At 43.8% G+C, this 22,499-nt stretch overlaps 2 protein-coding genes across 3 annotated transcripts in view; both read left to right on the top strand.

The window, feature by feature from the left end:
- Positions 1–5,396, top strand: part of ACSS1 (acyl-CoA synthetase short chain family member 1) — a 36,661-nt gene extending 31,265 nt beyond the window's left edge. For both annotated transcript variants that reach the window (XM_068675746.1, XM_068675747.1), the window contains 2 exons: positions 454–572; positions 1,646–5,396. In XM_068675746.1, the coding sequence (XP_068531847.1) occupies positions 454–572; positions 1,646–1,822 (296 nt within the window). In that variant the 3' untranslated portion in view covers positions 1,823–5,396. The remainder of the gene's footprint in view (positions 1–453; positions 573–1,645) is intronic.
- A 1,185-nt stretch (positions 5,397–6,581) lies between these two features.
- On the top strand, positions 6,582–19,447 carry APMAP (adipocyte plasma membrane associated protein). Its single transcript, XM_068675749.1, has 9 exons — positions 6,582–6,852; positions 9,671–9,787; positions 12,791–12,906; positions 13,884–13,976; positions 14,897–15,013; positions 16,236–16,410; positions 16,887–17,021; positions 17,387–17,579; positions 18,618–19,447. Exons 1-9 carry the CDS (start codon positions 6,761–6,763, stop codon positions 18,825–18,827), a joined length of 1,248 nt encoding a protein of 415 aa, XP_068531850.1. The 5' UTR covers positions 6,582–6,760; the 3' UTR covers positions 18,828–19,447.
- The last annotated feature ends 3,052 nt before the right edge of the window (positions 19,448–22,499 follow it).

Below are 22,499 nucleotides of genomic sequence, written 5' to 3' on the forward strand. Positions count from 1 at the left end.
AGGCGTGAAAATAACTGCAGGTTATTAATAACTGCTGGTTTTAGGTATTGTTCCTGTAACTATTTTCACACACATTGTTTACATATGTAGTAGAACTTAATTAGAAAGGATTGTGTTCAGAGAAGTCCTTTGAAGAGAATGGGAACAGCTGATCTGCGTTGGCCAGCTTTAGATCCCAGTGATGCTTTGGTAATCCGTGTTGTCATTGTCACTCAGACCAGTCTGGTGCATGGAAGCTAAGACAAGGCTGGGCCATAGTTTTGGGGGCTGGAATCTTGAATGCTATTGTAAACGGGATCAACATCTTCTTTGTCAGTCCCTAGATTGCACTTAGAAATGATCTGATGCCTGCCTTGGCATTCAAATGAGCATTCATGCTCTTAGTAGTTTTGCCAGCCAAAATCTATTGTGAAGCATTCACATTCCATTTCATTTTGCTCATTTTTCTTCTAGGTGCCTTTGCTTTCATAGTGCTAAGGGACCAGGCAGCTGATATAGACCATGTCAAAGAAGAGCTCAAAACCATAGTAGCTACCAAGATAGCGAAGTATGCTGTGCCTGACCACATTCTGGTAAGTGGAAAACTGGGATCGTCTAGTTCCAACCCCCCTGCCATGGGCAGGGATACCTTCCATTAGAGGGATAGAATCCCACCAAAACTGTAGAAAAAGGCCACAACCTCAATTGTCACCAACAGGCAGCGTGACACTTTCTACTGAACGGTTGTTTTGCATTGATAATTATTGTCAACCCCAAATCCCAAAGCACTGGCTGTTCCTTCTGCACAACTCTGACAGCTATTCTGCCTGGCCCCGAGAGCACTGCTGAATTCAGGGCTCTGTTTCGAGCCTGCTCACTTTTCAGCAGCTCCTGTTGTGTGGTTGGAGAGAGTGCACAAAACTGCCCTTCATGTGTCCCCCAGGGCCTATCTGCATCATTTCACTCTTTGCTTGGAGGCAGCGATCAGACCGCTTCTTTGAGGGGCTCTGTTTTCGGCACATGCTGGGAAGATGGATGCCAAGATACAGGCTATAAAATTCAACAGGAGCAGGCATCTGCTGTTAAGTCCTTTGCAGGAAGCATAGCAAAGGTATTTAACACTTGTCTGGTTATGAAGGAAGTCGTGTAAGACATTATGATCAGGCAGCATCAGCAGCCAGGAGTTACCACTGGAGCAGGAGATCCTGTGGCTGGCATGCGGTGTTGTGTGCTTTATGTTCCCAGCCTGTAAGTGGGGTTATGATTGCCTGCTTTGGTAATGTGCTGAGATTTGTGTCATCATCAATGCCTGAGTTTTCAAGCGTAACTAACTTTCTAATTCAGCAGTTAACAGCTTATTCAGGGTCTGAGTCTCCAAATATCTGTGGCTCCTGCAGCACCCAACCTGGAGTTACACGGCAATGAGTAAATGAGGAACAAAGTCCACTGAAATAAGAATACATTTTATAGCAGAAGGGATTGATGCTAGCAACATTCCTTTGCTTGGACAAAAACTAATATGCTCAATGGTTTAGTAGTTCCCAGGAGTCTTGAAGGAGCTGTTGACAAGGGGTAGTGCCAGGCTTAGGACTGTTCAGCCAGATTTCCTTTTGATTTCCAGCAAGATCCAGGTTCTGACATAGGTCTGTCTTTCTCTTCTCTGCAGGTGGTGAAACGTCTTCCTAAAACCCGATCTGGAAAGATCATGAGAAGACTGCTGAGGAAAGTAGTCAGTGAGGAGTCAAGTAACATGGGAGATATCACCACACTTGATGATCCAAGTGTTGTCAGAGAGATACTGGATGCTTACCAGAAATACAAAAAAGAGAAGAGTTCTTCATAGCAGGCAGCTTCGGAATCTCTCCCCTCTGGAAATGTGGAGGGTCTCGAATAACCAGGCAAACAGCTTGGTTCTCTCTTGGTGTATTCTGCAAAACACATTTCTGTTGTAGAGGAACAATATTTTCCTCTCCACAAAGCGTTTTGAGATGCCCAGAGCTAGGAGTGTTCTGCAGTCTTGCACCATCAGGGAACTTCCTTTTACTGCTTTTAGGGCTGAGGTAGAGCAGCCATTGGTGGTTTCCATTAGCGATGATGAAAATAATACTAGCTGAAGCAAGATGAAATTGTTAATGTTTCTCATTTTAATGTCACTGTACAGGGAAATATTTTTATATGATACTTTTGCTTTTTTAAGAGCAGCCCTGGAATACACTCCTATTTTTCCTTCAGCTTGGATATCCAAGTTCAAGTAGTTGTATTTAACTGCAACTGTGGTGCCTTTTCAGCAATGCTGGGTATTTTACTAGATATTTCACATGTGTTACTACAAAAATGAGGACTTGGCTAATCTGATAATTGTCTCCTTTGGCTTTCCTCATAATGACTTGTTCATTCCACTACATTTCCAGGACTTGCCTGAGATGGTGAGCATGTGGCCCTTAATGTCACACTTAGGCAGCCCAGCAGTAGCACTTCTAGCTACAAAACTGAGCCACAAAGCCTATCCCTAGGCTCCCTGAAAGTCCTCAGTGTACTGCCAGTTGTGCAGGAGGGGTCTGGTGCCAAGTATTTTTACTCTGCCTTGAGAGATGGAGATCACCAACTGGGATTTTAAAGTAACTGTCCTCTACCCCATTGGTGATGATGATTTGTGTAGTTGCCTTTGTTTTTTTGAAGTCACTCTGAAAAGGGGACTATGTTTACATTTCTGTCTGCTAGAGGAGCGTTGGGAAATAGAATCCTGAAGTGTTTGAGAGAGGTTTGGGGCTGAGAGAGATGTGCTGGAAGGTTCATGTGACTTGCTGTGGTTTCTGGCCAAGGAATGGTTATTTTAGCCTGCTCCCAAAAGGCCTGTAACGTGGTTTGCCCCCAACAAAGACAGGCACCCAGTAGGTTGTTTCTCCTGTCAGAAGCTGTCTTATTGCTTATCATTTCAACTCGTGCCTTATCATGTATGCCCCTTCCACATGCTGCTGTGCTGATCTTGCAGAGAGTTAACTGCCAGGTTGGTACATACGGACAGCACAATCCACAAAGTACGAGGAGAAGGAAGTGCCTCTCAGATGCTTTCTGGAAGGAGATGGTGGTATTCCAGGCCAGCAACCTCAGAGAAACAGGGAACAATATTGTCTGTCTTTCAGATGCTTTCAAAAATGCAACTGATACATTCAGTGCTTTATTTCTGAGTTCTTTTTTGTTTTATTATGAACCACTGTGCCAGCACACAGGTCATCTGTCAAGGCTTGCAGTCCTGCCTTTCTCATATGACAGTCTGCTTAGTTTCATGGAGCTGCATGTTTTGGCCTGCCAACCCTCTGAGCAATTGGTAGGATAGCCAATTTTTGCCACAGTTCTGCAGGAGTGGCTTATTTCTGAATTTGACTGGAGCAGCATTACCTTTTCAGGTGGGATTGTGTACAGACAGTCTGTGCACCTAACTGCAGGCAGGAAAAGGAAATGGCGAGGTGGTCCTGTAGGACCTGGGGAGGAGTGGTGAGTTTTTTGGCCAGCAGAGATTCTGATTTAAATGGGGAAGCAATCTGCTTGCAGTGGGATATGTTCTCAGACAGATGTGTTGTTTTAGATACCAGAGTTCCTCTTGAGTACACTAGCTGCATTTGCTCCTTTTTTTTTCCTTTTTTTTTTTTTTTAGTCTGTTTTAAATGTCTCTAGGGACTGGGTAATGCAGAGTAGGGAAGATTGTACTTTGTTAAAATTCCCATCTTTCTAACTGCAATCCATTTTTGCTTAAGGTAAGTAGATACCCCGTGGACTTTGTGGGAAGATGAGGATCAGAATGTTTGCTAAAGTTGAGAGGATGTTAATGTTTTAGGGGACAGCCACTACACAGATCCTCTACTGCCTCTGCAAAAGAAAACGTCCTCTTCCTTAAGTGATTTTTCAAGTGGGAAGCAGACAGTAGTTAATGCTTTTGATAGAAAAAGTAGACTCCCTTGTTTAAACAAGTTGTCTCCACACAGTCTGAAATACAGTGTGAAGAGAGAAAAATGATCTTTGAACAAGATTGCAAGCTTTATTTTTAGTCAAAGTATTTTCTGTGTTATGCATATAGAATTTCCTTGTCCTGGTAATGTGAAATTTCCATGCTAAGGCATGACCCAGTCACAGATGTGGTTTAATTCATCTGAACTGTCTCTCAGAGACTAACTATGTGAGGAACAACATGCTTTGGTGCACTGAGATGTTGGCATCCAATCCATCTGCTCAGGGAAAAGGGGAGATGGGTGCATTCCCCCACTTGCATCCCTGCTGTCTCAGCTTGCATGTGCTTAGGGACCACGGCTGTCAGGGAGGTTAGGGACTGACTGTGGCTGCAGCATCCCAGTAAATCCACAGGATGCTGTGGACTGTAATTACAAGCAAGCCTCACACTGTGAACTTGGGATGCCTCACAAGTAACTTTTTGCTAAAATCATGTCAACGGCATGTGCTAGGTAGAGTACCATCCCACACCACGATGGCCACTATTTCTTGAGAGTTTTCTCAGCTGAGCCATGGTCACAGAATCACAGAATTTCTAGGTTGGAAGAGACCTCAAGATCACCGAGTCCAACCTCTGACCTAACACTAACAGTCCCCACTAAACCATATCCCTAAGCTCTACATCTAAACATCTTTTAAAGACCTCCAGGGATGGTGACTCCACCACTTCCCTGGGCAGCCCGTTCCAATGCCTAACAAATTAGGATGTCCCTGGGATGCCATCTGCTAAGAGGTCCCCTGGGATCCTCAGAGAGAACATGTGGTGCTGTCATGCTGCTCACATGGTGTGCTGCGGTGGGTGCCACTCCTGGGCAGCCTCAGCCCCCACCTCTCCTGGTAAAACTGCTCTTTTGGGAGCATACCTGCATCAGCTCTTGGAGCTATCAGCCAGGGCTCAGTTCAGTTAATAGCACTGAGGCTGGTAGGAGACAGCTAGGCAGGACTTGGAACTGATATTCCCTAGAAAAGGAAAACCATTGTGCTGCACTAAGCAGGCTAATTCGTAGAAGGTTTTGCCAAACAGATGAAATTTGAAACAAAAACTTTCAAAAAGAGAAATAATTCCTGCCAGGGAAACAGTGCATCTCAACAGTGCAACTGTTGTGGCAGAGTCTAGTTGTGATGTACCCTACCCACGCCTGTCCATCTGGTGCTTACTTTGTTTTCCCACTCAAACTTACCAGTGAAACCTGATTGTGATGCCTTTTCCCCCACTGAAGGCACAAACCATGATTTTCTTAATTTTAGGAAAGGAAAAGCAATCTTTCCAGAGATGATGTGTTGTACAGATTAATGTTAAGCATTTCATTTTTTTTTATAATCATGCTTGAAACACATTTATTATCCTTGACCAAAATAAGTTCCTTGAGTGATCTCTGTATTCAAATTGTCATTAAAAGTATCTTTCTCTATGTGATGCATTGGCTTTTTATCACGGGTGTCTGACCTTCCATCCCTTCAAGGATCTGGGGTTTCATTCATTCCTTTGGGCTTGCTTTTGCTTCTCCAGCTTATTTGAGTCTGTCAAGAAGAAAGACAAAAGAGTTTGAGATGATGATGTGTCACCCTGTAGTCCAAATTGCTGCTTTACTTTATTGCTTTTCTCGAAACAGTAGCTCACAGGAAATGAGTCGCTGCCAGAAAACTGCATGACAACTGAAGAAAGGGAAGAATTAGTGCTTGGTGCCTGAAAGCTGCACGTCTCATGTAAATCCTGAAGTCCCAGCGCTCTGCAATTATTTTCCTGTGCAATGGAAACAGAACAGTTAAGGGGAGCAATTAGTTACCGTTAGTTAGTATGGATGGTTCTGCTGCTAATCTTGTGGGTTTTTGTTTGTTTTTCATAGAAGCATGCACAGCCTGCACAACGGGGTGTGTGTGGGGAAGGTGAGACACACGGTGCTGTGCAGGAGCGTGTAGCTGTCCCGCAGCTGAGGGAAGAAATGTGTTTCCAGGAGCCACAGGCCACTTGTAAACGCCAGGAACACCCTCTGCAGGATGTCTTGTCCACGAAAGAGCAGGGAAGATTGTGTTTCACCACCAGCATACCACACAGATGACACTACAGCTGTATTGCAGGGACGGACGCTGAACATCCTCGTTAGCCACTGCTCGGGTTACCTCCAGCAGCTGCCTCTGGAAAGCTTCCCAACTCCATGCTCAGTCTTGCAGCCCTCTGGCAAGCATCTCCTACAAGTTCCAGGAAGAGCTAGATAACAAGGCAGGTGCCCTGGTGATTTATTTATTTGGGAATTGGTAAAGGGGAGACTGTTTTCCAGCCGAACACAATTATAATCAGGGGCTGCCTCTGTAGCCAGCTAACGCCACAGCAACTTATCTCAGTAACAAGCTTCTGCTTTTAAGCTAGGCTGGTACAAAATGTTCATTTTCACCTCAAAAATGGGAAATTCAGGACGGGGGATTATTCCCAAGTGAGTTTAGAAGCTTATAACACTGAGCTTGGCCCTGCTCCGTCCTGGATGTGCGGATTTGGGGCTGTTCAGCTACTTTTGGAGCTTCCCCTCTCCTCTCCCTCCTGCTCGGTGCCCCAGTGCCCCCTGGTGGATAACGGGGGGGCTCCGGGAGGGGGCTGAGCCGGGACCGGGCCTCGCTTGGGGAGCCCGGAGCCTCACCGGGAGCCTCCCGGAGCCCCCGGGGTGGCCACCGGAGAGCGGCCCCGGGGCTACCGAGCACGCAGGCGCCGCCGAAGCCGAGCTGGGCGGGCCCGGGGGCGGGCAAAGGCCGGGGCCGAGGCCGGGGGCTGGGGCCGGGGAGGATGAATGAGGCCGAGGGGCTGCGGCAGCGCCGGCCGCTCCGCCCGCAGGTCATCACCGAGGACAGCCCGGCGCAGGAGGCCAAGGAGGGCAGGTGGGGCTGCGAGGGGGTGGGGGGGAACCGGCCCCGGGCTCCTCCGAGGGGTTCGTGCAGGGCTGGGCTCCCTGGAAAGTGGTGGCTTAAGGGGTGGTTGCTTTGGGGGTTTTCTGGCCTTTTTTGGCGTTTTTTCTCCTGTTTTTCGTAGAGCTCGTGCTTGGTTAGTGAAGCGATGCTGGTGACTGTGCGGTATTTGCGGGTGTGTGGGCACCGTGCAGTGCCTTGGTTGGGGTCTGGGAAGGGCTGCAGGACGAGGCTGTGGTGTAACGAGCAGCCTGCGTGTGTTTCAGACTCTCGTAATACCCTTGTGAAAGCGTTGTTTGCTTGCGGCGAGGTTCAAAGTTCCGCCTGTAGCTTTCTGCGCAGGCATTTTGCACAAAGTTGGCTTGGCTGTAACAGCAAGGTGGTAGCTGCAATCAGAAAGCAGGGTTTGGGCCCTGCTGAATGACCTGCGTGAGGACAAGCACCGCTCTGGCTCCCTGTGTCTCCTCTTTGAGCACCTCACAGGTTCTCCTCTCTGCCCTTCGGGGCCATCAGGCCGAGGGAGGCGCTTTTGGCTGTGCAGTGACCTGCACACACAGACCCCGTTCCACCAGCATCACCCAGCAGACCTTCCTGGCTTCACCCTCTCTTGCTAACTTTTCTCAAATCAGTTGTGTTTTTAGGACTCCAGCAGTGATCCAGAGTATCCATCGCCCCAGCAGGTCCTCAGGAGGATGAGGCGGCCCCGGGTTGCTGGCTGTGGTGACCTCTAGTGTCTTCTTGTCAGCCTGCTGTCTCCAAGAGCTGGTGCAACAGCTTCTCTTCTTAGGTTCTCAGTGCCAACTGACTGACTGTTGTTATACCCGGAATCCTGGGAAGTTGTATCCTTGAGATCTGTGGCTGGAGTCCGTGCGAGTTTAATTTTCAGAGACGCAATTAGCTAAGGATCTCCGTTTTGTTTATCAGCGTTAGTAAACTAACTTCAGTGTTTCTTTCTAGTGACCAGTCCCTGACTTACAACTGTCTGTATTCGGTATTGGGTATGTTCCGTTTGTTTGCTTTTGCAGTGATCCTCGGCATCTGACTTCTCAAGTGTTTGCTGTTGTTTGTTTGCTTTTCTTTAAATTCTTGCGGTTTCAGCAGGATCTAAAGTAGGTCTTGCAGTTTGCAGGCTTGAAGTGCGATTTTGCACGTCACCTCATTCTTCCTGCTTCTTTCCTTTATTGTCAATTCCTTGCAAGTTTGAGTGAGGCTCAGAAACATGACCTTTACTTATGCCATGCTTTCAGGAGCTTTAATTAAGTTGGCTTTCGCAGATGAGTTCCCATTCATCTTTATTAGCTTCCTGTTGTGTGAGCTGTTCTCAGCTGTCACAAAGATGCTTAGGTGACTGCTGACAGCACTTTTAATCTCACAGCATTGAGCCATCATCTTTTGAAGGACAGTGGAAGGGCAAGGCTGACAGCTGAAGTCTTTGTATAAACCTGGGGGCCCTCTCATATCTCTTCTACTCTCTCCTTTCCAAATCCAAAGGGAAAAAGACTGGAATGCTGCTTCCCCGAGACACGTAGTGTTAGAACAGATAGTGCTGAAATCTGGTGGTTCATTGCAAGGTCAGCCTGGCCCTAGGGAATTACGGAGAGGTCAGTCAATGTGGATGAGAAAGCTTATTTGAAGCAGTTTCTGTATCTGCTCACGTCATCTTGGATGGAGACAGGCTGACTGCTGTAACGCTGCTGAAGTGCACGAAGGGGATGCTGCACTCTTGAATGTGAGAAATAAAATTGATTTATAAGTATGTCTGAGAGCAGGACCCAAGCAGGGTTTGCTGGTGGTGCATCCTCGGAGTGGTCGCCTCGTCAAAGCCTAGGTCTAGGCCTAGCTCTGTGCTTTCTGTCCCAGCAGGTAACCCCAAAGGTTACCTTGAGGCTGACACCAGTACTGCGTGCACATGCCTTTAGCTTTCCAGCTGTGGTATTTGTGCTCTGGGCAGTAGTTCCTGGTTTGTTCTGCCTGGATGATGTGCTGTCCTTCACGAGCCGAGTGGAAGTGGTCCAAGGATTAATGCAGAGCGATCGGGCACTGTTGGCCTTCATTTGTTTCATGCTGCAAAGAGACTGGCTGGCTGCACCAGTGAATATTTGAGAGTAGCTAAGATTGTGGGAGCTGCTTTCCTAGTTCAAGGCTAGGATTTATTGACTGTGGCTTTGTGCTTGGTTCTGTAAATGCCTGATTGAGGCTTCTAAGCTTGTTGAGAGCAAAATGTTTAATTCCTATGAAAAAACAGTTTTTGCTATTTTGCTGTGTGTTAGTAAATAGATGATGCTTAATTTCTTCTGCATGTTAGGGTCAAGTTTTGAACCAGTTTTCGCTAAGTCAGGGAAGGATTCAATTAATCTCCTCTGATCTTTGTTGCATTAGTTGCTTGAACTTTTTCATCTAAAATTCGTACCTAGCTTATTTCTGTTATTTGAAAGATTCTGAGAGGTGTAGGTTTAACTTTGTGCCGTGATAGAAACTGATGCCAAAACTTTAATTCAAGTCTTTTAAAAAAATAAAATATTGGTTTTCAGTCAGCTGTAACTTGTAGCCTACGTGAAACCTGTATGTGATACTACTCTCATAGTATGCTGTTGTGCTAAGGCTGGATAAATGTCCCTTTCTCTTATATTAACCCAGTCAAAGTGGACCTTTGACAGTATTTGAGACAATGTTTGAGCAAAAGTGTTTGTGCTTCTGTTTGTAAAGAAAACAGGCTGTTAAATACACATATAAATATTAGATCTTAAATCAGCTTAGCGTGTTAATCTTATTTCTTGTCTGTTCTTGGCAGCACTTACAGCAGCAAGGTGTTTCGTGTTACCTTCTTGACTTTGGCTGCAACTCTAACTGTGCCCCTGCTTGGAGCAACTGTTCTGCTGGATTGTCCTATAGACCCCCAGCCTATAAGGTAAGTTGTTGGTTTGTTTTGAAGGCAATATACTGAAACATAGCTACTTGTATGTGTTCTGCGTTTTTTTTTTTTTAAACAAACGAGTCCACAGTGTAAAGTGATTTCAACTGGATTAAGAAATCGGGGAGTGATTGCAGTATTATCCAGTGCCATGGCTTGCTTCACATACCCAGTCTGTTTCTGAGTCATCCTGTGTGGTTGTGTGTACTGATCGGGGAGTTACTGAATTATTTTGTTTGATCGTTAATCTACAAAATGTTTTTCCCGCTGTCCAAGCTGTCAGCAGGGCTTGTCGTTACTTACGTGTGCTCCTGTCTTCAGGAAGAAAAGAACTGCTCTTTGACTAGGGACCAATCTGTACGGCTGTACCAGAGCTGTGCCTGTTTCTGTCAAAGAGAGACTGTTCATCTCAAGATGTGAACTGAAACAATAACCTGACAGGGTTGATTCGGTGCTTCGTACCAGCTGAACCATACGATGATGTTATATTTAAATGCAGATCTCACAAAGCAAATGCTTCTAGGTGATTTCTGCCCAGAAGCATCTGAATCAATGTCTGTGTCAAATGTGGAATGTAACAGTGAGTAAGCTACACGAGCAGATGAAAGGTGTGTTGAGAGAAGTTGCATGTGCAACACCACTGACTGCTAGTGTAGTCAGGCTGTTTAGTGCTTCTGGCAGTTCGAAGTAAGTGAAAATGCTCAGTCGGCTAAATATTTATGATCAATGCGATAATTCCTTAATGAAAAGGAAAACCAACACTGCAAATATCTCCAGAGTTGAAAGAAACTGTTAATGTGCTCGTAGTACTTACGAGTCTTGCCAATAAGCTATTAGCCATAAGCTGCCTAATTGCAAATCTTAATGAAATGCTTTCTCCTGTGGCTGGGTTTAACAAAATATTCTCTGAAATACATTGCAAGTAAACAATTTTGGAAGCCAACAGGATATGTCCGTAAAGCTTTTCTTATTATATTGTTCTCATCTAATTCTTGTCCAGTATAACAGTATTCTGCATGCTTACATGTCTTGCTCTGAGTCCATTTTACAACTATTCTTCTTGTCCAAATCACTGGCTTGTATTGCTTCACGTTCTTAATTAGCTGTTTAGCTTTGCTGCTAGGAGTGATTTTGGTCTGTACGCCACAGGATAATTCTGTGTGATGTTTATGAAGTGCTTTGAAACAGCTGAAGTAGATGCTGTTTGAAGCAATCCCTTCAGTGAAAGAATACACAGAAATTCTATTCACCAATGATGATGTTATTCTGGTAAGACACTGGAAAAAATGAGGAATGGGGGCATGGGAAGCAGATGAGATCTGCAAAACTCTGCACGAAATTTCTGCAACTCTGATTTATTCCGAGTTCTTTCTTTGTAAGTCTGTCTTAGATAGTACTGATCCTGGGGAAGATTTTCTGCTTGAAAACGTAACTGGCCAAAGTTCCCAGCAAATGAGCTCCTTATCTGGAGCAGCGGTTATCTTCATCTAAAACATCTGATGCTTGGAAGAAGGCATGGAAAACCAATTTGTAATAGCACTGTGCAGGGAACTTTGCTGTAAATCTAGTGTGGACAGGAGCAAGTAATTCAATTGGTTTTGTTGTAAAATAGTAAAACAGGCTGAAAGGAAGGTTTGCTGTCTGTAACCAGACAGATAAAGTATGTGTTTTTCTCTCTCTTTGCATTATTTGTATTGTGTGCCTGTTCTCTTCAATTGTCATAGCTTTTACAGTTTGCAGTTTCAGTTGACTTTCTTTCCCCTAATTCTAGAAATGTCAATTACATTCACCACATGAACAGTATGATTGCAGCATAGCTTGTGCTGAAGATGTCCTGGATCCTGTGAACCTGGGCACATTTTGGAGTCAAACATTGTCTTTTTTAAGATTCCACAGGTAGAAGGCATTTGCTTGTAATCATATAGGCAGTTATTTACATTAAAAATTCAAGAATTCTTTCAAAGCTTGACCCTGGGAGCTTTAGCACGTTATTGTGCATGAGCAGCTAATGAGCTTACCACCGTGGGCAAGTATGCAGCATTAGTAATGACTTGAAATCCTTAACTCATGGAGATCGTGGCAGTGTGGGTGTGTTTTTAAGAACCTAAAACACTGGAATATTATTTGTGTTTATTAGCACAATTAGAGCAGGTTTTGGAGCACGGTGCTTTGTATCCTGGCACGTGAGTTGAAGCTGTGTATGCATTTTGCTCCTAGCTTTCTTCATATTTCTGTGGTTGATTAGAACTCTGGTTGACTTGAACCTGGCTATTTATGTGAATAAGGGCTTGCAAGACTGCACCTTACTCTTATTATTTTTAGGTTTCAGTTCCCTTTATGCACAACTTACTCCTTTGAGCTGATCTTTCTCTATAGGAATGCATTCCAATTATGAACCTGAATACATCTTTCAGTGTGGTATGAAAACATGCATGTTGAGTGCTTAAAGTGCTGGAACACTTTTTGCACTATTTATTAATTTTATTTATTTATTTTTATTGTGTATTGTAAAATGACAGGCTTTTAAGTTCTAAAACTGTTTTGGTTAGGAACTTGCATCCATCTTTCTGGGAAAAATAATTTTATGTGATGTATAAATAAAACAATGTGCTACAAACAACTTATTCAGCTGAGGAAGAGAAGAGTAACTCTTTTGTGTTGTGGTAAAGCTGAAGCCTTTGCCTTTGTGTAAGGAAGACGAACTGGGAATGTGTTATTGGACTTAAAGCAGTTTTCCAGACATGCCTTAAGAATACATGATTTCAGCTTTTCTTTCCACATCAGCAGAACCAGAAATTTTTGATGAAATCCCTGATGAACAAGAGTTGTTTTTTCCAGCTCGCCAGCTGTATTTTCTCTTTTGAAATGTGCTGTATGTGAAGCATAGGTCAGGTTTGCAGGAGCTGGTAAACTAGGGAAAAAAACAAACGATCCAACTTGTTGCTCAAGTGTGTTTGCAGATTGGTGCAAAGGGTCACGAGGTCTGTTCTGTTTTTGCAGTTTGAAGGAACCTCCCCTCCTGACGGGTGTTCTAGAGCCCAATAGCAAGTTACAGAAAGCTGAGCGGCTATGGGAGAATCAGCTGGTTGGACCCGAATCCATCGTCAACATTGGCGGTAGGCACTGACAAAAGCTGCTCAGTAGGCGTACCTTTTATTTTCCTTCTGCTGTATCTTCTAATGAATTAGTAGAATATTTGTATGTGTATTTTCCCCAGCAAGAAAGCACTCTAAGTTCCTTCCTCAGGTGACAGTTTTGTTACCTAGTTTTGTCAGTCTCATCAGAAACTGTTTAGGAAACCTCCTTGCTTGTGACAACTGAGCTGTGGGTGAAATGAACAACCTGACTGGGAGTAAAGTTTGTATGAATAAAGTTGAAGTCTTATACCCTTTGAGAAGTATAATTAGCAGACTTAGAACTTAAATTAGAGATGGAAAAGCCCAATACAATAGTCACTTGTCACTTAATCTGGATACGTGGTGTTTGTATTCAGTGCATCTGCCTCATGGCTTGGCATGAATACAGTCATTTAGCAAGGCTTTTGGTTTGGGTGGATGTTAGGTTGCTATGTTTTTTGTAATTCTTCTTCAGAACAGATGCAGTGTGGGCATTGGCAGTTTAAACCTCTTCAGTAGTGCTCAGCAGCCTGTGGGAACTGAGTCAGAATTAGAAGTTTTGTCTGGTCAGTCTCTCCTTGAAAAGAAATAAGATGGAAGCAGTACCTGATTATGTTTTGTGGTGATGTAGAAATCTGCCTGCAGGGATCAGTTCGATGACTAGTCATTAAGTGGTTATGGTGGTTTTTAGCTGAGGAGTGGGGCCATTTATGGGTGAAAATCTTTATGTCCATCTGCTAACTCCTAAGGCTTGAATCCTTCCTCTTCTCTTTGAGTAGGAAGAAATCTAACCAAGTGCTTTTATTTGCTTTCATCATTTTCCCCTTTCCCTATTTACTCTTGTTCCCTGACTGAAGAGGAAGACTTTACAGTATCTTAAACCCGATTTCTACTTTGTGCTAATATTTCTATCCCATAGAAGGATATTTGCCACAGTAGATTTGTGATCAAGTTAATTACATGGGTTGTTTTTACAGATGTGCTATTTACTGGGACAGCTGATGGGAAGATTCTTAAAATTGAAGATGGAGTTATACAAACAATAGCCAGAATTGGCCATGGTCCTTGTGGTAAGTGACAGCTCCTGTGACAATATCTGAAAACATCAGGATCAGGACTTGTATTGATTAACTTGGTGTTTTGTCTGGATTGCTCATGCAAGTGCATGTCTTCTTCTGTAGAGATTTTTCTTTGTGTCATGGCTAAAAGGCCTGAACTCTAATAAGACTCTGGTGTGGATGACTTGTCAGTAGAATATCGTGCATGAGGAAGAAGATGAGGTTGCCACCTTCCTTCTCTAGAATTTCACCTTGCATTTTGTTGTACCAGTTTCCCTTTCTTCTGTTTGTAAGCATGGTATGGGGGCTGCGTCTGCAGTTACTTGTTGAATTCCACACCTCTCTCCAAACCACTTACTTGCTTCGCGTAATGAGTTTCTCACACAAGTGAGAACAACTGGTAGTGGCTTGTTTATTAGTGTTATTAATAACTTGAGTGTTTGCAGCCCTGTGCTGGTCGCTGGTTAGGCAGAGGCTGTGAGCTGGAATTGTCGCTCAGCACAAACATATTCAGCATTTTAGGTATTTTATGTGGCTATTCACAAGATAAGGCTCTGGTCAGATCGAGAAGCATCATTTTGTCTGTCCAACAAGTAGGCAGGCCTGTTGACAGCCTTGAGGCCAAAAGAAACCAAAGTCTGCTGCCAGCTGTTACAGAGCTGGACTTTGAGCTTCTGGGGTCCCAAGCAATACTTGGGGCAGCTGTTAAATGCTCACTAGCCTGACAAATGATAGGATTACCTCTAGACTGATCAAAACATGGGAATATCTGTTCCACTCACACCTAGGCAAGTAAGAATCATTTCTTTAATGAACATGTGTATGGTACAGGCCACAGAGTCTTGTTAACCTATAGATGAACCTAATGTGGATAGCCTGAATGCCTTGCATTTATTTATATTTGTAAAACCATTTAAAAATTGTTTCCTAAGGAACCCGTGAAGATGAGCCAACTTGTGGACGACCGCTTGGCATCAGAGTGGGACCAAATAACACCCTTTTTGTGGCAGATGCTTATTATGGGCTCTATGAAGTTAATCCTGGCACAGGTATGACTTTTCTGCTCAGCAGTTCTCTTTTGCTGACAAATCTGGTCTTCATTTGGAGTTTTACCAGACACTGTAGGCTTAACAGCACCTCACTTTTCTTTAGAGTGGTTTGCAGCTGTCTGGGTGAAACATGCCATGCACGAACATGACATTTATTTTCCTGTAGCAATCAGTTCCTCTCAATATCTGTCTAGATCAGTGTTACCAGTTGCTTATCTTCTGGTGATCTGTGCTGTTGACTGTCAACATGGGTACCTCAGGATTCATAAACTCTGTGTAGTTGCTTTAGTTTTCTTAAAGGTAGAAAAATAATCTGCTGTTACATAAGCTTTTTGCCATGTTTGGTGTACTCTCATTTCTGCCTTAATCTTACTTCGTGTTAGCGAAGAGCTCTTCTCTGTAACCCCAATCTGTAGAAGGCAAATAAAGATGTAGTTTGTGTGGCTGAAGATCAAACTGCTTGCTCCTGCTGAGAAAGGCACTGCTGCTTTGTGCCCTTCATTGCATCTCCCTGAGCCAGGTCTCAGTTTCAGGAGCTCTGTTGTCAGAAAACCGTGGTTTGCTTTCTCGCAGGGTTGACTTTTTTTCATAGTTTACATCTCCACATTGGCTCTGGGTGGGGAGGGGGAGGCTGTCCAAATCCCAAGTCAGTTGTATTGAAAGGGCTTTGACTGGGGGGCTTTGGGGGAGCATAAGTGAGGTCTCACCTTCAGATGGTAGGCAGCTACCATATTTGCTCTGTCATGTCAAAAGCAAACAAACAAACAAACAAACACCCATGCCCAAGGATGACTTTAATAGATTTTGGTCAATTTTTAGAGAATTGATCATCGTAATTTATCTGGTGATGTGCCAACTCTCTTTTCCTGTGGGAAAAGAGAGAGCAGTGATTGGCTTGCCTGAATTCTTTTACAAGTCTGGGACCTGAATTTGCGTTTGGTTTAACGTGACCTTCACAAACATGAGAAGTTTGGTGCATATCAATAGGAAACATCTACTGTTTCAGCTTTTCTGAGTAGTATTTTCCCCTTGTCATTTACATTATGTTGAGTTGTTCCATTACAAAACAAAACCTTATTACTGAACAGGGGCAAGAATGGGAATAAAAAAAATTAAAAAAAAAAAAAGTGAGATGCTTGCTAATTTTCTATTAATATTTAACTCATTTCCAAGGTAGGACATACAAAAGCTGGTCTTACGTATTTATTTTTTTTTAAACCAGGTGAAACAAAAATGCTTGTGTCAACCAAAACGCCAATTGAAGGTCAGAAGTTGTCGTTTGTGAACGACCTTACAGTGACCAGGGATGGCAGGAAAATCTACTTCACTGACTCCAGTAGCAAATGGCAGAGACGGGACTACTTATTCTTGCTTATGGAAGGCACAGATGATGGCCGGCAAGTATCCCTTCCCCATGGCCTTTAACTTCATTTAAGCTCATCAGTAGGAATGGACTTGGCTGCTTCCTTGATCTCCAAGTTTTTATTTTTATAAGCCACTTGTGCAAGCACTGCGCTGCCCAGGAGAGGGCTGAAAAATGCGTGGATGGTGCCGATGAAACCTGCAGGGAAGTAAATGAGATTCCTTTCCTTCCTTTTAGAGGATTGGAGTGGAACATCCATTTTAAAAGGGAAGGTGTTAGCATTATGTTCTACCTAAATCTTTTGTGAATAGGCCACTTGTGATTGGCATTAATGTTTCTTCTGTGTTCATAAGCAAGCTCTTCTGTGTTCAAAAGCAAGCATTTCCTGACTATTCTTCCTCTTTAATGTATGTGAAGTGCATGTGACCAGGAGGTAAAATATGTGGAGAATGAAAGCAAGATGAGTAAATCTGTCTTCACTCACAGACATGTGTAATGCTTTCTTTTTAGCCTCCTTGAATATGACACAGTAACAAAAGAAGTGAAAGTCTTGATGGTGGGACTGAGGTTTCCCAACGGAGTCCAGCTCTCTCCTGCAGAAGACTTTGTCCTGGTGCAGGAAACAACCATGGCTAGAATCAGGAGGTGAGTGGGACTTCATTGAAATCATTGATATTCTGTATTTAAAGATAAAATGACTGAGCTGAATGACCCAAATACCTCCTACACTCTGTCCATGGCTAGTTATCGGTGGCAAAGAAAACTTTCCTCTATACATTTTTTTTTTTAATTTTCACTGGATACACTGCACTGCATAATCCTGAGCTCCTTGAGCACAGCAGAGTAAGATGACTTTTTCTGAGGGAGAACAATACATCTGTGTTTTATTTCCCTGTGCTAAACTAAGGAAACACTGAAGTTATTTTTAAGTGAATTCATTTTTAGACTTGTATTTATTAGTTAGACTGCTTGAGTTAAGATTTCTTAATCTTACTATTTATACCTTTCAGGTATTATGTGTCTGGGCTGATGAAAGGTGGAGCAGATATGTTTGTTGAGAACATGCCTGGTCTTCCAGATAATATCAGGTTAAGCAGCTCTGGAGGATATTGGGTAGCTATGGCAGCTGTCCGTCCCAATCCTGGATTTTCTATGTTTGATTTTTTGTCTGAAAAACCGTGGATTAAAAGGATGATATTTAAGGTAAGAAAAAAAAATCACTTTTAGTATAGGAATGGAAGTGATAAATACTTGTTTGTCTTGATTCTTCCTCCTTTTAGGAAGATTTTAAATATATATGTATGTATTAGTGTTGTGATTGAAACTGTTGTGGTTGTCTCCAAGTAGAGCAGTCTGTGTAAACTAACTTTTACCTCTCTGAGTAGGAGGTACACATCTCTAAGTTGCCATCCAGCTTGATCTCAGAAGTGAAAGAGGGATTCTCTGCCCTAGTCATGCAGCAATACAGGATCTGTATTCGGATATATGAAGACTCCACCTTTATACCTGAAGTTCCTAGGCTACTTATTGCCTGGTGTTTGAAGAGCATTTGGGAAATCTCGTCTTCTCTAACGATTGTCCTAGGCATCCTAGAAGACAGTATGCGTTACATATGCTGCTAGGTGACACTTTTTGTTCTGACTCGATGTGCCTGTTATGTCACAAAACCATTTGAGATAAGGAATAGTAAAAATAATGTATTCTGTGAAGGGCATCTGACACTGAAGAAATGGAATGGTTCTCTTTACACAATACAAAGACTTGAAAGTAGTACTCAAAACAAAAACAAACAAAAAAACACCAAATCAACAGGCAACACTTGGCTGAAATGGCACTTACATCCTAAATGAATTCTTATCTGTGCTGTGCTGTCTCTGTAAAACCTGCTGTTCTTCCTGGTGCAGTGCAGGATCCTTAACAGAGTAATGCTACAGGGAGCAGTGCATGATGTCAGCTGCACCAGAACAAGCTGCTGCTTCCTGTGAGGAAATTCAGTCAGCCTAGTATCAGTGTCCATTTCTGCTGGTCATTCCTTTAAAGTTGACTTTATTTTTCTCCCCAGATGTTAATGCGTTAAGCCTATGTAATAGTGTTTACTCAAAATGTGCTCCTTTGTTTTTAGCTGCTTTCTTGGAGGTGTGTGGGATGGTCTTTCACTGTGTAAGTGTCTGACTTCTAACTATGTACAACAAAATCTTTTGTTAACTTTTTTTTTTTTTTTTTTCTGTCTTTTCTTTATAGTTGTTGAGTCAGGAAACTGTGACCAAGTTTTTGCCCAAGCGTAGCCTCATTGTTGAACTCAGTGAGACAGGGTCCTACAAAAGAAGCTTTCACGATCTCACTGGCATGACAGCAGCTTACGTTAGCGAGGTACATGAACACGACGGATATCTCTATCTGGGCTCCTTCCGGTCTCCGTTTATTTGCAGACTTAATCTTCAGCACGTTTAACCGTCCATACATGATCAAGTGCCACTGTCCTGTAATGCTCTAGAGGTACGAAGGAAGCATGTGTTTGAGACAGTGTGTGACCAAGGAGGAAAAATGAAGACAGCCTGCTAGCGTGTGCAGTAGCACTGTTCTGCTGCCGTAGGAAAATGTACGGCTTGCTGTATCTGTCCTCTTCATGGTTTGGCTGCTCTTGCTTTGGAGTTGGCATGTGTATTAATGTACGGTGGGGCATCTTCGTACGGTTATATGCTCACACAAAATTGATTGCTTTTACAAACCCAACCCCGTTTGGAGTTTTCTTAAAAAGACATCATCTGTCACCCTTAATGCAACTGTACGTCTTCCTTAGGCCGGAAGGATTTATGATGTATGGAATTTAATCGTGTATGATTTGGATTGAAGGTGTCTTGCATGTGTTTGTTTTAAAGCCAACTGTTTAGGATTGATTACGGTGCATGTTCTAATGTCATCCCGTGGTGCTGTGGTAGAGACAGCAACATCCAGAACGTGCCTAGAAATAGAGTTCTACCATTCAGGTGTCTTCAATTCCAGCCTGTGTAATCAACATCAGAAACTGCAGTAAACAGTTAATCAACATGAAGAATCTAATTTGATCATTATCTGTGGATTCCTGTGTGTCTTTTTTATAGCATCGTAGTTGGATGATGAATGAAAGTTGCATTTTCAATGTTATTAAAGACTAGTTCCAGTGGGTTTAAAGTGGGTCACTTAGAGTGTTACCTCCGTGTTTATCAGCTCCGGTAAGTGTCCTGTTCATTACATAGGTGGCCGTTTCTGAGGGGCACGGGAGGGAAGGGAATCCTCTTCAGCATGCTTTTTATGGAGAAGGGGGGACGGTTTTGGTGAAGGTCCATACCTGAGGGTGGATATGGACTGAAATGTCCCCTGCAAAATCTTGTAATACTGGGTGAGGAAACTTTTGGAGGAAAATCTTGGAACGTGGTAGTAGCTCATGGATGCTTCCTGGCATTTCCAGAGGATATTATGTACCTCCTGCATTGACAGATACTCTGGGGAATCCAAGAAATGATTTTCTGACAAGCACTGCAAAGGAAATGCTGTTCAGTTTACACTTTCATTAAGTTTCTTTTTTTTTTTTTTTAACCTCATATAGGAACTTAACGGTGTTACTTTAGCAGCTGTGTGATTTTAGTACATTGATTCCTGTTCAGGGACTGAAGATTACTGCTTGTTCTCTTTCTGCCACTGGGTGATAGTCAAACATAGACTAACTCTGTTGCTCCGTTTTCTCACCTTTGAAAAGGAAATAACAAAGATTTGCTTGATGTATAAAGAACAGCACCAGAGAAAGGGAAGATGTTTAACGTGTCATCTGCTTTCACTGGCTTTCGTTTGCATATCCCTGCAGTAACAGAGACAGGCACAGAAGGTGATTGCTTTCTGTCAGAGCTCTGTCACTTTGTGCTGTGTTACTACAGACTGCAGCAGCCCTGTGGCAGGCAGCTGATGGGTGCTGGCTCAGGGTGACTTGCTCCTGTACAGGCTAGATCACATTCACAAGCTCTTTTGCTTATTCCAGTGGCTACTGGGCTTGGGAGGAAGCTCAGTAATAGGAGAAAGAAGCCTGGCAGATGAGTTGCTGCAGGCTCTGACCTCTGGTGTGGCTGAGCTTAATTATTTGTGGGCAGAGACTGAGCGATTCTGTGGCAAGTGAAAGGCTGAGAAGCATGACCTGCCTGGTGGACTCATGCTATGGGAACACTGAGGAAGGGCTGAGAATGGGGCACTCTTGCAACATCTCTTCCTGGGAAAAGGGCAGGCTGTTTAAGCAGCAGCTGGCTAGCGTTGTTCTGCCAGCCCTTGTAGCTATTAGTCTCAGTCTCGTGGGACATGAGGATTAAACTTGGCGTGAGCTTAAATCAGGGGTGCCAGGTTGCTGTGGGGCTTGTTTCAGGTTAGTGCTTTGGTGGCCTTGAGGCAGGCATGGCTTTGTCTGTTTCTGCAAAGTTAGCTCTAGTGCTTGCAAAAGTATCTAACTGAATAACCTGTGCTGTCTTTTGTGGTGAAATGGACCTTGGTTGTTCAGACATGCCACATGTAATAGCTTTTGTGCAACTGATTCCCTTTTAAGATCACCTTGAGCACTTGGGATCCGTGTTGGCCACTGCATCTCAGGGAAGTTCAGTTGTTTCCTCTCCTTGCTGGTTGGTGGTACAGGTTTTTTTCTGGCTGGACCTCTCCAGCTGGGCAGAGTGGGCCTCCAGCTACTGCTGCTTTAGAAATGACTGCAGGTGGATGGAAGGCAGGCTCTGCACTGACCTGGGCGCAGGAGGGGAGTTCTGGCAGCGGGCTTCAGAGGCAAGCAGGAATTCATCCCCATAAAAGTGTAGTGCCTGATGTTTTGCCCTGCCTCTTGTTGTGTCCCCCTGGTAACAGAAATTGCTGGTTTTGTCTGTGTTTGGTTGGAAAGTAGCTGAAAAGCTGCAGTCTAAATGAGTTTGTCTACAAGTTTAGCCTTTGGACTAAGGGTATGAGTGGAATTTTCCTCAATTTAATTTTTCAGATTGTATAAAACCTGTCTGCCCAGCTCCTGTGAATAGGGAAAGTTCATGGGGTCCCAGTCTGGTCTGCGGTTCCTGTTGTACAAAAGCAGAAATACCAGTCAAGTTTGTAAAGCACTGAACGTAAAACTGTGATAGGCTGCACAACTGAGCAACAAACTACACGGGGCCATGCCATTTAGCCAGGCTGTTGGTATTTTGTTTGTCACAAGAAGCTTAAAGCCTCAGCTAAAATGAAATGTTGCTATGAGTTAACCTTTCCTCACAGGTGCGAGTTAACCTTTTCCTCTGAGAGGTGATGTGGCCATCTCCTGTGTTTTGGTAATGACCTGAAACTTTTCAGCCAAGTTTTTCAGCGCTGTGCTTTGCCCTGGGAGCTCAAGCTCGATCTGAAGCAGCATGGCATGTAAGGTACCAGGTCTAGGAAAGAGCTGGTATGTTTGACTCTTCCTGGAAAGAGAGGTTCCTGGCCCAAGACTGCCAGTGCTTCCGTGGCCACTAAAATTGAAAGGAGGCCACTTACTGAGGATGGCTGCAGTATAAGCAGGCACCTGGGAGGAATTGCAGTACCAGCTAGAGGTGTCATGGTGCAGTTTAAGGCTCTTCTGGTGTGTATCTGAACTGGCACGAACTCCTTTTGGTGCTATTGAGAAGCCTGCTTTTACAGGCTCATTCTACTTCCACAGAAGTGTGAGTCAGGTTTCAGGTGGCTGCTGACACATCTGCCTTGAGCAACTGGGAAAGCTGGAAGTGAGGCTTGGAAAAAAAGACAGCTCTGCCTTCTCTTGCTTGATCTTGCCAGTGCAGGAACATGATATCTTTGCAGCTCTGGGGCCGGCACTTCTCTAGAAGTGGGAGCATTTTCAGCAGTGTTCAAAGATTTTGTCAGGACATGATTGTTTTGGTGTCAGGAGAAAGACTCTGTGGCTTCCTAAGAAGGGCAGAAACCCTCTCTGCACAACTCCAAGTGGGTTCTGAGGGTACATTCTGTGTTTTACACAAGCTTCTCCAAAACGTTGGGATGCAGAACTGGAAAACAGTGCCCAGTCTCCTGAGGGATGTGTGTTTTAAAGATATGTTTTGTGTCACCATGTTTTTGTTTTGTTGGTGGAACAGATGTTTCTGCAGG

The sequence above is a fragment of the Anas acuta genome, chromosome 3 (genome assembly GCF_963932015.1).
Source record: "Anas acuta chromosome 3, bAnaAcu1.1, whole genome shotgun sequence".
Taxonomy (NCBI): domain Eukaryota; kingdom Metazoa; phylum Chordata; class Aves; order Anseriformes; family Anatidae; genus Anas; species Anas acuta.

Bases quoted from the DNA above. Each gene is read 5' to 3' on its own strand.
- APMAP (XM_068675749.1), top strand. From the start codon at position 6,761: ATGAATGAGGCCGAGGGGCTGCGGCAGCGCCGGCCGCTCCGCCCGCAG. The intron at 9,788-12,790 runs GTAAGTTGTTGG...CTGTTTTTGCAG, and splicing joins ATAGACCCCCAGCCTATAAG to TTTGAAGGAACCTCCCCTCC. The intron at 15,014-16,235 runs GTATGACTTTTC...TTTTTAAACCAG, and splicing joins TGAAGTTAATCCTGGCACAG to GTGAAACAAAAATGCTTGTG.